This window comes from Oreochromis niloticus, linkage group LG10 (genome assembly GCF_001858045.2).
Source record: "Oreochromis niloticus isolate F11D_XX linkage group LG10, O_niloticus_UMD_NMBU, whole genome shotgun sequence".
NCBI classification, from domain to species: Eukaryota; Metazoa; Chordata; class Actinopteri; order Cichliformes; family Cichlidae; genus Oreochromis; species Oreochromis niloticus.
In genome coordinates, this window is record NC_031975.2 from 29,989,725 (window position 1) to 30,003,977 (window position 14,253).

A 14,253-nucleotide genomic window follows, 5' to 3' on the forward strand; every position below is an offset into this window, starting at 1 on the left:
GCCTTTACCAATCCAGCCACGGGCCATCCATCTGGCCCATCAAGACTCACTCTCATTTCATCAGTCCATAAAACCTTAGAAAAATCAGTCTTGAGATATTTCTTGGCCCAGTCTTGACGTTTCAGCTTGTGTGTCTTGTTCAGTGGTGGTCGTCTTTCAGCCTTTCTTACCTTGGCCGTGTCTCTGAGTATTGCACACCTTGTGCTTTTGGGCACTCCAGTGATGTTGCAGCTCTGAAATATGGCCAAACTGGTGGCAAGTGGCATCTTGGCAGCTGCACGCTTGACTTTTCTCAGTTCATGGGCAGTTATTTTGCGCCTTGGTTTTTCCACATGCTTCTTGCGACCCTGTTGACTATTTTGAATGAAACGCTTGATTGTTCGATGATCACGCTTCAGAAGCTTTGCAATTTTAAGACTGCTGCATCCCTCTGCAAGATATCTCACTATTTTTGACTTTTCTGAGCCTGTCAAGTCCTTCTTTTGACCCATTTTGCCAAAGGAAAGGAAGTTGCCTAATAATTATGCACACCTGATATAGGGTGTTGATGTCATTAGACCACACCCCTTCTCATTACAGAGATGCACATCACCTAATATGCTTAATTGGTAGTAGGCTTTCGCATAAGCCTATACAGCTTGGAGTAAGACAACATGCATGAAGAGGATGATGTGGACAAAATACTCATTTGCCTAATAATTCTGCACTCCCTGTAAACACCAAGCTCCTTTTTTTGTGTAGCTGACAGCTGGTAACTGTGCAGGGGCGGATCTAGCAAAGCTTTTGCCAGGGGGCCAGGTAGGGCATTAACAGAGAAAGGTGGACATAAAGATATACTTTTCTTTCTTACTCTCATATAAAATATTTAGCTTTTATTAAATAGTTATCTGAATCTCACAACCAAAGTTTGTATAATAATACACAAGATTGGCTGTAGACCATTGTTCATAATTCAGAACACTGTGTAGAAATAACAAAAAACAAAAAGTGAATGCATGTGTGAAAAGTGGTCTATAATGTAATGCTTCAAAGCGTGTTCATGCAAACATTGTCGGGTCTGCCGTGGTACAATGGGACTTCTGCTCATGAACCTGTGTGCACAGCGTCTGCCAATCGGCGCTGTACGAAGTAACTTCATCTTTACACAAAACTGTAAGCTGTCATCTGTGAAGCGTGAGCGGTGTTTGTTTTTACCATAGTTCATGGTGGAGAATGGCTGCTCTTCTGAGTTTTGCTGTCTGTAGCCGTATGAATGGCAACTACAGTGATTAGCAGCGGCATAGGCACACATAAAATTTCTTCTGAAATTTTCGCTTTCTAGTTCTCTATGTAACTGTTAAATCACTACAGGTAAAATATATTTGTGGCCACTGTGACTCCTGTGGCACTGTTTACAATTTCTGCTTTCAAACTTTGGACGAATGTGGAGAAAAAACCAAGCAGTCGCCAAAGATCTGAGAGCTTCATGTGTGTTCGTCAAAGGTAAAAAGCTAGCTAGCATCCAGATATCCGCTAACATGAGCAACACTGTGTGTGAATGAACATGATGGTGATATGTTGATGATCTGCATCACTTATGTTTCAGGATGAGCTTCAGTACTGACCTATTGCAAGAAATATTATAAATATACAAATAACTCAACCATGTTCTTCCGTCTCCTCAGCTTTCTGTTTAAACACAACCACACTGTGCAGTCAGACTTTAATAGATTTTAGATAAATCTGTTCTTTTTGAGCCAAGTTATCAAATAGGATGCAACTCCGACCTGAAGTCTGTGTTTGTATCTTAACTATATCTTTAAAATAAAGATGTTTATTTCTGTTCAAGTTGTGTCCTACCCAGGGAAAGATCTATGTGGTGTTCCTCTCAGATGAGGTTCGTACGGGATATTGTATTTGTTTTAAATGTTATGTACTTGTGTGGTACATGTATTTTGACTTTTGTTGCCCTGATGCCAGGTCTCTCTTGGAAATAACATTTTTTATCTCAATGAGATTTTTAACCTGGATAAATAAATGGTAAATGGCCTGTATTTGTATAGCTTTACTTAGTCCCTATGACCCCAAAGCTACACTACATTCAGTCATTCACACACTGGTGATGGCAAGCTACATTGTAGCCACAGCCGCCCTGGGGCACACTGACAGAGGCGAGGCTGCCGGACACTGGCGCCACCGGGCCTCTGACCACCACCAGTAGGCAACGGGTGAAGTGTCTTGCCCAAGGACACGACGACCAAGACTGTCGGAGCCGGGGCTCAAACCGGCAACCTTCTGATTACAAGACAAACTGCCAACTCCTGAGCCATGATCGCCCCTAACAAAGGACAAATAAATCTGAAAACTGCCACAATGAGGATATGCACATAAATATTCCAATTTCATTTTATTTATTTTAGCATCAAATAACAACAATTGCCTCAAGGGGCTTTACAGTGTAAGGTGAAGACCCTGCAATAATACAGAGAAAACAGAACTCCAACAATCACATGATGCCGTATGAGCACTTTGGTGATAGTGGGAAGGAAAAACTCCCTTTTAACAGGACCATACTGCTAAATGACCTCTATTGGAGTGTTTCTTTAATATTGGACTGCGGACGCTGGCATTGTGGACACTGAGCAACCTTTTGACAAACAGACTAACATTAAAATACTAAAAACATCATCACAAATTTATTCCAGCTGTTGAGAACAATCAGCACAGCTGCAGAAAGTTTGTGTTACATAGAAAAACAAAAAAAGACAAAGGCAAAGAAAAAAAACAACCTGTGTTTGAGGCTCATTTTGACTGAATCAGCTCAACCATTGTTGGCTAACATCAAAAATATCACTGGCCTCTTTGGCAGGACAGAGCATATTTTCCCTGCTTGTGTTCATGTTACAGGTCTCCATCTAGATTCAACATGAAAAGTGAAAACTACACTGAGACATCCACATGAAAGGAGATGCTGTGCTCGCCCTTTATCCTGAAGGTTTCAGCTCTGACTATGAATCTCTCTTCTGGGAAACCTTTCAGGAGACCAGTTGGAGTTTAAACTCCAGAAACTCCCTCACAATGTTGGGATCCATTTACGTCTTCTACAGCCATCCACTTATCTAACACACCTGACAGCTTACCTCCTCCACTGCACCACAAACACAAACTCAAATACACACCAGACAAACACACGGGCACACAAATACAAAGAATTCTGACCATACATCAAACTATTTGATCAGCACTTTGATTTATGGTTTAAATAAGCAGCAACTCAATAAACAAGCTGTGAGTGAGTGAGCTGGATGTTACTGTAGTTTTAGACGTCTGTGTGCACAGAAAGCTGTTAGAAAGACAAAATCATCCAATTCATGAAACTGAACTTAATAAATTGTGTCTAAATGATCAGTATTTATTCAGATATGGGTGTTTGCATTTGTAAATCAGTTCAGGTATGGTCAGATTGCTTTGTATGTGTGGGTGAATAGGAGGGGGCGATAGAGGTGTTCTGGCTCTGAGGTCGTCCATGTTTTCTACAGTCATTGGTACAAATGGTGAAACATTTTTTGGTTTTTTTCTTGCTAGCAAGGGAAGGCTGGTCAGAACCAAGCTCGAGGAGCTGAACGCTCCTCACCTGTTTCCCTGCAGCCTTTTATTCAGTCAATACAAGCACCATCCATTGTAACACTTATGGTCACAAAAGGTTAAAACACTGTGTGTGTGTGTGTGTGTGTGTGTGTGTGTGTGTGTGTGTACAATAGCAGTCTCCCCACAGAAGGTTATTTGATGTCTTTTATTTATTACTCTGGTAGAACATACATGAAGTTCATGCTATGATTTTAGTATTAAACACTGTGTTGAGAACTTTGCACAGCTTTATTGTTCATACACACTGTGTGGTCCAAACACAAGGAGCACATTCAGCAGCAGCTGGTCAGAGTGACAGGGCTCGCCCACAGTGGGAATTTATGTCCCACCTCCAGCATGAAGAGACAGTAATGTCTGCTGTACCAGCAGGAGAGCCTCTCTCTCATGCAGCCACGAACAATGCAGTATTCAGTATGTAAGAGGACTACATTTACATTACTATACTCATTTACATCACAAGTGTATTGATTTATGCATAAATGGAAACACAGAAAACATGACCTTCATTGGTGAACATAGTTACATTTGCTCATGCAGCTCCAAGATTCTCATCCAATCAACAAGCTGTTTGCATTCTGTCGTGGAATTTTGTAACTGAAGTCTGCAACACAGAAAGAGCTGCGGTCAAAGTATTTCTTACTACTCACAGGAGAACAGACACACATCAAACATCACAGTTCACAGTCAACTCTGGGGCGTCTCAGCTCCTCTTTTATTCTCAGCCATCTAAACATGCATAGCTGTGCAAAATCATGCAGTGAAGTTCTAACCACCTAAATCTACATGTGAGGGTTAACTAGAATTTTTCCATTATAGGTCTGATATGGCCATATAATGCTGTGTATTTATAATAGTGGGATATATTTCTGTTCTATTCCACTGCATTAATTTTGAGTATAGTGCTGAGTCGTCTGCATACCAACTCATATGTACCAACTCTGAGGTGGAAATATGTAGATGATGAATCTTCATTCTTCACCTTCACTGTATGGCACATGCATGTTTCAGTGCTACAACTACAGCTGCCACTCCTGCTCCCGCTGCTGCTCCCACTGGGCCTAAGACACTTCCAACGCTCGCCCCTATCCCACAAGCCCTGATGTACTCGTTTTTTCTTTCTGCCCGTCTTCTGGCTTCTTCTTCTGACATCTCTGGATTTTCTTCCAGGAGTCGATCCATTTCTGCTTTTATTGCTTTCTCAGCTTCTTCAAACATCTCTTTGCTGTAGCAGCTTCCTCCGTTTCTCTGGACCATTGTGTTGATCTTCTTCATCAGCTCTTTGACCTGAGAGGGATCCTTTACTCTGTTGTTAAAAACATGATATCCTCCCTCACACTGACTGATGAAGTCACTGAGTTCTTTATTTCCATTAATTAAATCTTCTACACTGACTTCATCTGCTTCCAGATCGTCTCCGTGGGTGAACAAGGCCATAGTGTAGCGTGCTGCTTCATCTCCGAATATCTTCTGAATGATTTTCACTGTTTCTTGTTCTTCTTTGGTAAATCTGTTTGGTTGGATCACAACCAGGAACACGTGAGGACCAGGAGCAGCAAAGGAGATACACTTACTGATCTCTTTCACCACCTGCTCTTGAGATAGTTTGGTATCAAACAGACCTGGAGTATCAACTACAGCCAGTGTTTGACCCCCAAACTCTGATGTTTCCTTCTGACACTCTGCTGTTATCGAAGATGAAGCTGAAGTGGATTTAAAAACTCTTCTTTCTAAGATGATGTTTCCTGCTGCACTCTTCCCAGCTCCAGTTTTCCCAACCATCACGATCCTGAGATGTTCGTCTGCTGCATCTGCTGAAGAAGATCAACATGTCATCGATGAGGTTTTCCAAAGAGAAGCATTCCACATCCACTTTATTTCTAATCACACCTCTGGGTGGCATCATTCATCAGCATGAAATGATATCACTGCGACACAGATGACGCAGCAGTTTTATAAGCCCAGCTGTTTCATGTCTCCTTCTACTCCTTTCACTGATATCAGCTACTTTCCTCCATGAGTCAGTAGCTGATAACATGCACACAGAACACTTTCTGTTCAGCAATGAGCTCAGCCTCAGGGAGGGCCCGCCCTCTGAGGGGAGGGAGACAAAGACGTGTGTTTATGCACCTCTCTGCATTTAATCATTCCTTATTATTGATCTCTGGCTCTCTTCTACAGCGTGTCCTTGTCCTGTCTTCTTCCACTCAACTCCAACCGCTCACGGCACATGGCCGCCCCTCCCTGAGCCTGCTTCTGATGGAGGTTTAAGGAAGACAGATTTTGTCAGCATCAAACCACTGCAGCCTTCTGAGATGCAGCCAAGACAGTTTTTATTTTTTTCTCTGATCTGACCAATGAGTGCTGAGTAAAGCAGGTTTTTACATATACAGGTCCTCTGACACATCTACAACACTGCACATAACACACACCTGCACAGCAACAAATAAATTGACTTTAATGTTCAGGTCGTCTTTTTTGTGAGATCTACTCAGGTTTCTTTCTGGTTGTAATGGTGGAGCAGCTTCAGTCTGAATAAAAACTCCCTGAAATTTTCACAAAGACATGAAAGAGTTTTCATTTTAACGCTGTCTAAATACAGTTAATTTGGTTGTTACCTGTTGGATTTTATGCTTTGTTGTCACAAAAGCTTTTCAGTTTTTGCGTTACAGCACATTTGGGTGTAACAGGAAAGCAGAGGTCAAATAAATATAGAACAGAATGAGAGAGAGCAGTGTTAGCACCACACACACAAACACATTCACAAAGAGAAATCACCTGCCTGAAAACAATGAATTCATCAATGTAATGAATACAAAACCTCATATTCTCCTTATAAAAACTTTATATGAACCTGAAATTTCTTATATAACAATAAAAGTTATAAATAACTCACAGGGTGAAGCAGGATTGCTGTCCATGTTCGTCTTTTACAGGCAGATAATCTTTGTCTCTGCTGATGTTCTGCTCTCAGCTCCGTGACTTCTTTCAGCCCTCCTCTTTGGCAGAGCTCTGTGTTTCTGCAGCAAAGCTCTGTCAGTTTTTAAAAGCTTCCTTTACGTCACATCAGTCAGGTCATCTGATATTGATCGTTTGCCTGGTCTTAAAAGCACATTCAAGCAAATGTAGGAGCCTGTGAGATTTTTGCACTTTCAGTTTCTGTTTGAGTCTTATGTTACTGCAGTGTTTGCAGTTTTGTGCCTTTTTAGAAGTATTTTTGTGTTGGTTTCCTCATATTTACATTCAGTTATTTTGGTTGTAGTTCAGTGTAAGGTTGTTTTTCAGTAGTAGCTCGGCTCCTTAGTTCCAGTGAAAAAGACGACCTGAAGGAGGAATGTTTTTTATTTTATATTTATTTTTGAAATAAATGATGGTTTAAATGAAAGATTGGGAACAGTTTCGTCTGGGTTCCCTTTCAGGTTACAGATTTATTGTCATTTTAGTTGAATGTCATCTATCAGACACTCTGCTGATGTGCTTCACCTCTCTCAACCTCAGTGTGGGTGTAATACCATCTCTGACCACAGGGCGGCGCTGTTACACGTCACATTTGATAGAATCAGGAATCGATGGTCGTTCGGAGCACTTTTAGTAACATGTTGGACTGATTTAACAAAGACAGCAACAAATGATCTGATGTGAAAAGCTTCAGGTGTGTGAAGAGTGAGGAGGAGGAGCTGTGAAGACACCTGAACACGGAAAACAGCCAAAATATTCAAAACAACTTTATTGTCCACTTTTTGTGTGTACAAAGTAATTAGTCTTTGATTCAGTCACATGAACACATCACACACAGACAGGACAGAGTGCAGTGAAACACATAATCACATGTTTATACTCATCATGTGTGTTTTATCTGTCTTTGGTCTTTTGCTGCGCACTTTGGAAATTCATGTAATAAACCTTTAATAAACTAATCGAATAAAAAAGTCACGTCAAACAGTTTTTCTGTGTTCGTTCCACTCGGCTGCTTCCTTCTGTGTAACCTCCACCATGGTTCACTGTGCAGCCGGTGATGCTGCAGTCGCTCAGGAAAAGGAGAATAAAGGTGGAGAAACCTCAAAGACAGCCTCAGGGTGATGAAAAATGACAACAACAATATAAAATATTAAAAACGTGCACAGTCAGGAGTTTAAACCACACCAACATGAAGCTCTATGTTTGATTTATTCAAAATGAAAGAAAAGATCAAAGTGTGCAGAGCTCAGACTGAGGGCGTCGTCTCACCGCAGAGAGTCTGTAGAGCCTGCTGATGAAGAAGGTTAGTTTAGGAGACGTTTACAGCTCACAGCTCATCGGCTGTGTCAGGAGGTGAAGCAGGAACTCAGCCTGTTATTGATTATTGATTTATTACCTCTGATTCTCTGCTGGAGTGAAACTTCCTTCTTCAGTGGCCACAAACGAGCGACCAGGTTTTGAGCATCCTCGTAATGTTGAAAGTCAGATTCAGGTGTGACTGTCACAGCGTCAGGCTCACAGAACGTGAGGTTCTTCCTCAGATCATCAGAATCAAACTTCAGCACCTGGAAAAGAAAATGAACAGAGAGAAAACAACAAGCAACAGTTTTACACAAAAAACCTACAAAATGAAACTCAAACAGAACTGAAACGTTTAGTTTATTTACAGTAAACATGTTCATTTATTCATCAAACCTCCAAACACACCAACTCTGGCAGAAACACACAAAGAACAAAAACTCAGAAAGACAAGAATCAAAAAGCTTCTTCCAGCTTTAAGAAGTTTAAACACAATAATGTTCCTGATGTTTCTGCAGGTGTGTGAGGAGGAGGAGCAGTGAAGGTACCTGCCCACCCTCCACATGCAGGGCGATGGCGACGTGGTCCCAAACATAATACTGTGGATCCTGAATCAGTCCCCAAGCTTCCATCAGGTTTTTGTCACGTCTTTGTAAAAGCACATATCTGAGAGGAAGCAGCGTCTGAATCAGCTGACAGTCTTTAAAGGATCAGGAACATCCACCGAATGTTGTCTGACTTCAGTAAATATAAAAAAAACAGATTATTCTGAGTGTGTGTGTGTGTGTGTGTGTGTGTGTGTGTTGTAACATCTGTTTCTTACTTGTGTGTCTCGCACATGGCCTCGGGCCTCCAGGTGAAGCGTCCGTCCCTATAAGCACAGACAGTGTTCGGAGCGTCGGGCAGGATGGGATACTCAGCGAAGAGCCAATCACTGTCTGAGCTGTGGACCAGCACAGCATACATCACTTCCTGTCTGTACAGGGAAGTCCTGAGAACACGCATGACGGGCGGGCGGCCGGAGCAAAACTGGAAAAAAAAACATGTTTTGATGAGAGACTCACACCAACTACACCGGACTTCATCAGTGAGCCGGGACGTTGTACAGACGTTTCAGTCAAACATATAATACACAAAATGTTCCACTGAGGTGAAGCTGACCAGCTAAAAACAGAAAATCATTGATTACATGTAGTCAGGGAGCTTTTTCAGTCTGAGGTGCTACACTGACAAAATCAAGTTTAAAAAGTTTAAAAAATAAAACTTCATTGAGTTAATTAATGTTAATTTACATGAAGGAGTCCGTACCTGCTTGCTGTAGGCCTCCAGCACCTCCTCCACAGTGAAGGTGAAGCGGTACGATCCATACCTGGACTTCTCACTGAAGGCTGGAGACGAGGCAAAGTCCACCAGGAAGCCCTGCTTCCGCCGGGCCTGCTCCTCGGTCCAGTTTGGGAAGGCCTCCTCCAGGAGCCTCCTCTCAGCTGACTGGATCTCCTCTGGTGCCACAGCCAGACTCCACCACACCAGAGACAGTCTGTCTGGATCCTTTGAGCCGCTGTTTGGATCCTTGAAGCCTCCGTCATTCTTGATCTCTTCTAATTTGTATGTGTCGTGCTTCAGCCGAGACACATGAAACTCAAGTGAAACCTCTCCAGGTCCGGGGTACGGAGGGATGTCGTCTTTGCAGAGGTACTTCTTGTACAAATGAGTATCTTGAGCTTCCTGTTTCAAATCATTCAGCTTTAAATGCCTCGCTTTATAATGTTTTTGTTCTTTGATGCTTCCTTGTCTCTGCATGATCCGATGAGGTCGATCAAACACACCGTCCAGACTGTCAGTGTCACTCTCTGCTGATGTGGAGAGCAGCTCTGACAGCTCAGTATATGTCAGGCAGTGTCATCAGCTGGTTATCTGGAAATAAAAGTTCATCTTTGAACACACACACACAATAACACACTGTTATTGTAATCAGCATGATCAGCACTGGGTGTGAGTCACTGGATAAGATTTCTTTAAGCACCCAGGGGTGATTACTCATTATAGGAACTCACTCACAGGAGCCTGAAAGCTTTGTCGCAGCTGGATCCAGGAGACAGGAGTTGATGATTAGGCTGAAGATTTTCCTCTTTGATAAAGCTGGAAACACAGACAGTATGATAAGAAATGAAGTGTGATGTGTGTGTGCGTGTGTTCAGATGTTGTAGTTGAGGTGTCAGATGGCTTGATGGTAAAAACAGTTTTTGAGTCTTGTAGTCAGAGCAGACAGACTCCTGTAACGTCTGCCAGACGGTAACAAGGAGAAGAGCTGATGTGCTGGGTGGCTGTGGTCCTTGATGATGCTGTGTGCTTTACAGAGGCATCGCTACAGATAAATGACCTGAATGGCAGGAAACCTCATGCCAGTGATGTGCTCTGCTGCCTTCACCACCCTCTGTAGTGATTTGCCGCTGCTGGCAGAGCAGCTTCTGTACCAAACTGTAAAGCAGCTTGTCAGCAAACTCTCGATCGCACACCTGTAGAAATTTGAGGTGATGTTGGCGTTCATGACAAACTTCTTCAGCTTCCTCAGGAAGTAGAGTCGCTGATGAGCTTTCCTGATAGCAGCGTCCGTGTGGAGGGTCCAGGAGAGATCCTCAGTGACATTTACTCCAAGGAATTTGAAGTTGCTGACCCTTTGGACCTTGACACCGTTGATGTGGATGGGCTGGTGTTCCCCAACTGGTCGTTTCCGGTAGTCCACTATCATTTCCTTTGTTTTGCTGACGTTGAGAGACAGGTTATTATCCAGACACAACATGTACAGCGCCATCACCTCCACTCTACAGGCCGTCTCATCGTTGTCTGTGATGAGGCCTATGATGGTTTTGTCATCCACAAACTTGATAATGGTGTTGCACTTATGTTTAGCAACACAGTCGTGTGTGAACATGGAACACAGGAGGGGGCTAAGCACACGACCCTGTGTTTAAAATAAGTGTTGAGGAGGTGTGCTTACCAACTCTCACCACCCACAGTTCAGAATCCATCTGCGGATAGACGTTCCCAGCCCAAGGTCGACGAGCTTCAAGGCAAGTTTTGGGTTGACCTTTTTGAAAGACCATCTCACATCTTCTATTTCAAGTATTAAGGTTACAGCCTCACTGCCTGCCTGAGGAAAAAGGACTTGCTTTATGTTTTCTGCATCAAAACGAGCGCAGAAGTTGTTGAGCTCATCTGCAAGAGACACGGTGGACTGAAAGCTGCATGCTTGTTTCCAGTATAGCCTATAACAGAGTCTGTGAATTTACTGATGTTGCCATCAGCTGCATCCTCAAATATCTGCCAGTCAGTTGTCTCAAAGCAGGCCTGTAAGACCCCCTCAGCCTCACTGTCCCATTTGTAAATGACCCTGGAAACTGTTTTGTCCTGTTTAAGCCTTTGTCTGTATGCAGGCAGCAGCAGTGTGGGACAATGGTCTGCATTGCCAAAAGCTAGATGGGGGAGGGGTTTGTAGCATTCCTTGAATGGAGTGATCCAGTGTTTGATCACCTCCTGTAGGGAAGTTTCTTCATGGTGGCTCTGTTAAAGTCTCCCAACACAATAAAGGCAGCTTCAGGATTTTTGTAATCAAGTCCTCTAATGACGTCATACAGGTCGTCCATAGCCATAGCTTTATCACCACGTGGGGGGATGTAAACAGCTGAAGGAGAACTGAACTGAAGGTCAGCAGCTGGAGTGTCTGAGAGCAGTGCGTTTTTAAGATACACACATCCATAGCCCACAAAGACTTAACCATAAAGCACACACCTCCTCCCCTTTTCTTGCCTGAGTCCTTCGTTCTGTCTCCCCGGTACAGTCGGGGACGCTGGGCGTCCAGTTTGTTGTCCAGAGACTGACCGATTGTCTCAGAACGCTGGGCAGAGGTGTCTTGTCTCCCTCGGCGTAAACAAAAGAGCCCAGGCAGTACAGTTCAGTACCACGATGTCGAAACTGCTGTAAAGTCCGAACTGGCTGATGAACGTCACTGAGTGTACCGAATACGTGATTGAGCCGTACGCACAGAAAGAGGAAGTAGCGAAAAGTAAATAATAAAGCTTTGCTGAGAAGACTCGGAGCTCTCTGCTCACTGAGTCCAAACATGTATTTTTATTACAAGTTCATCCCAACAGGCCTTTCATTACATGTGATCTCGTAGCTCATCGTCAAAGTAATGAATGTTGTTTAATTACACATCAGAAAGTCATTGTTACAAACGCGCTGTTACATTATTACCAGTTAACAGTGTAACCCCAAGGCTACACACCAACACGATCCCCATCCCGACGATACAAACAAAGTTTTCCTTTAGTATTATCACTGTTATCTTACCTACGCTCTGCTCCTTTCATGCAGTAAAACCAAAAGTACTGTCCGCGTCTCCTCTCCTCAACATCTGCGAACAGCTCCACGTTTTTACTCCCTCCGCCTCCTCCAAACGGAAATCAGCTGACTGTGTGTTTTCTTTCCGTCCGCAGATTATCCTGCACATAACCAACGAGACTCTCTAACGACATACAGATACCTGTGTTAAAAAATACTCCAATAAAAGTTAAAGTAGTGAAGCAACCTTTTTACTCAAGTAAAAGTGAAAAAGTACAGGATCCGAAATGTAAGTAAGAAAGTAAAAAAGTTGCTCATTGAAGGACGGTTCTACCCAGGGGCGGTCCTGGCCTGTTTGGTGCCCTGGGCGAACACTCCCCCTGCCCCCCCCACCGCCCACGCCCCACACTCACACACAGACCATACTGAGCCATGCTGAATTTATGAAAGTGTGTGTGTGAAAGAGAGAGAGAGAGAGAGAGAGAGAGTATGCAAGTGGCTAACAGTCATTATAATTCCTCCTACATTGAGAATCGCAGACAAATCAACAATACAGCTCGTCCAATTAATGGGTAATTAATATTATGCTGGACAACACAAGATTCAATAAGTGGCTAACAAAGCTAAACAGAAGTTTTCCCAATCCCTACTAATGAATGTTATCTTGTTTCAGGATGCACCTGCCACCATTCAATGACACATCTGCTTACCTGTATCTTTTGCTCGTTTCTCCTCTTCTTTTCTCTTTTGTTCTAAACTGAAGACCTGATGGCTGTGACCTTTTCTTGTCCATCTTCTATCAGTAATTTTGCACTCCAGCAACACCCAACCCCACAACAACCTTAGTGCACAGATTCAGTTTATATAGGAATTTTTTTCTGTGATTTCACACAACCCAGGAAAACTAATTAATACATAACGGGCTTGTATGCAACATTATGTATGAAATGTGCACTATTTGGAAGCAGCACGCCCCCTCCCTTTTCGACAGGTTGTGTGTGAGCAGCAGCAGCAAGCAGGCGTTGACAGTGACATTTCATTTCATTTTTTATTTTTTTATTTTGCAAGCTGGTTATTAGATGCCGCTCCAGCCAACCAGAGAATCCCCCGCTGCCCCGCCCCTCTCCTCCCTGTGCAGCAAGCATTAGGTGCACCTTGTAAAATAAGGGCTGTCTTACTCCTTGCAAATGGGCAATAGAAACCGATCGGTGCCTATGCAATCCCCAAAATACCCGGGCATGATGTCAGGGCAGCAACCGCCCATGTCGCCCATATCAAAAACCACCACTGCTCATTTCCCTGAGTGTTCCTTCCTCCCAGTCCCCGTGTCATGTTGTGATGTCTTTGTCTCCCCTCCTGTCACACTTGCTCTGTCTCCCTCTTTGTCTCGTCTCCTTTTGGTTAAGTTTCCCCTTGTGTCAGTCTATCTGTCCAGCCGTTGTGTTCTCTGTATTGTTTCTTAGTTATGTCTGTGCCCCATCTCCCGTTTCTAGTTCCCTGATGTTATGTCAAGCCGTGTGTCTTAGGTCTGCGTCTCAGTATTTCCTGTTTTATTTTTGAAAATCTTGCGTCCCATATTCTGTGTGTTCACTTTGCTTCCTCCGGTCCTGTCGCTATATTCATTCATCCCAGCTGTGTTTCCCTTCCCTCGTCACCTTGGTTAGCCTGTTAACCTCCCCGTGTCTCTTCATGGTTTTGGTTCCTCCTGTCCAGGTTTTTATGGTTGTTTGGTTTATGTTAGCTTTCCCAGTTTAGATGATTGATTAGTTTTGTATTGTTTCACCAGCCTTACTAAACGCCTCGCTTTTCGTTAATATCCAGTTCTGTTTCCACACATGATTTGTCTGCATTTGGGTCCACAACTCTCAACAGTGGAGCGCAGACCTGTTGTGTTTCTTATCTTTCTCCATCTCTGAGTGAAGTTATCTCTTTCTTTTCTCTCTCTGTGAAATACAGCAGCTGGACCTTTAGCTGCAACACGCTGTGAGACAAACTGCACACAAACAGTTTGTGTGTTTGCTGATGTTTGTT

The 14,253-nt window shown here is 43.3% G+C and overlaps 2 protein-coding genes across 7 annotated transcripts; both read right to left on the bottom strand.

Annotated features, from left to right (window-relative positions):
- Positions 1 to 3,757: 3,757 nt before the first annotated feature.
- LOC109194519 (GTPase IMAP family member 7-like) lies at positions 3,758 to 6,745 on the bottom strand. 3 transcript variants are annotated; one of them, XM_019363609.2, is made up of 2 exons: positions 6,521 to 6,745; positions 3,758 to 5,438 (listed from the first exon to the last, which is right to left on the bottom strand). In XM_019363609.2, the coding sequence occupies exons 1-2, from the start codon at positions 6,543 to 6,545 to the stop codon at positions 4,609 to 4,611; spliced, it is 855 nt and encodes a 284-aa protein (XP_019219154.1). In that variant the 5' UTR covers positions 6,546 to 6,745; the 3' UTR covers positions 3,758 to 4,608. The 3 variants fall into 3 exon arrangements, with proteins under 3 accessions (XP_019219154.1, XP_003454005.3, XP_019219155.1); XM_003453957.5 differs by having other exon boundaries at positions 3,758 to 5,435; positions 6,521 to 6,744; XM_019363610.2 differs by lacking the exon at positions 6,521 to 6,745 and adding an exon at positions 5,515 to 6,354 and having other exon boundaries at positions 3,758 to 5,435.
- Positions 6,746 to 7,333: 588 nt separating this feature from the next.
- Positions 7,334 to 12,516, bottom strand: LOC102082680 (uncharacterized). Of its 4 annotated transcripts, none has more exons than XM_019363581.2 (7): positions 12,232 to 12,515; positions 9,940 to 10,020; positions 9,190 to 9,795; positions 8,705 to 8,910; positions 8,430 to 8,547; positions 7,979 to 8,147; positions 7,334 to 7,694 (listed from the first exon to the last, which is right to left on the bottom strand). In XM_019363581.2, exons 3-7 carry the CDS (start codon positions 9,679 to 9,681, stop codon positions 7,684 to 7,686), a joined length of 996 nt encoding a protein of 331 aa, XP_019219126.1. In that variant the 5' UTR covers positions 9,682 to 9,795; positions 9,940 to 10,020; positions 12,232 to 12,515; the 3' UTR covers positions 7,334 to 7,683. The 4 variants fall into 4 exon arrangements, with proteins under 4 accessions (XP_019219126.1, XP_005472387.2, XP_013132193.2 ...); XM_005472330.4 differs by lacking the exon at positions 7,334 to 7,694 and adding an exon at positions 7,701 to 7,873 and having other exon boundaries at positions 12,232 to 12,516; XM_013276739.3 differs by lacking the exon at positions 7,334 to 7,694 and adding an exon at positions 7,701 to 7,873 and having other exon boundaries at positions 9,190 to 9,813; positions 12,232 to 12,516.
- Between the last annotated feature and the right edge of the window lie 1,737 nt (positions 12,517 to 14,253).

What these genes read in the sequence shown, in the direction of transcription:
- LOC109194519 (XM_019363609.2), bottom strand. Translation starts at nt 6,545, where the DNA reads ATGGACAGCAATCCTGCTTCACCCT. An exon ending in CAGCAATCCTGCTTCACCCT is followed by an intron (nt 5,439 to 6,520) that starts GTGAGTTATTTA and finishes GATCTTCTTCAG; the next exon opens with CAGATGCAGCAGACGAACAT.
- LOC102082680 (XM_005472330.4), bottom strand. Translation starts at nt 9,681, where the DNA reads ATGCAGAGACAAGGAAGCATCAAAGAACAAAAACATTATAAAGCGAGG. An exon ending in TGGAGGCCTACAGCAAGCAG is followed by an intron (nt 8,911 to 9,189) that starts GTACGGACTCCT and finishes TTTTTTTTCCAG; the next exon opens with TTTTGCTCCGGCCGCCCGCC. An exon ending in GCCATGTGCGAGACACACAA is followed by an intron (nt 8,548 to 8,704) that starts GTAAGAAACAGA and finishes GCTTCCTCTCAG; the next exon opens with ATATGTGCTTTTACAAAGAC.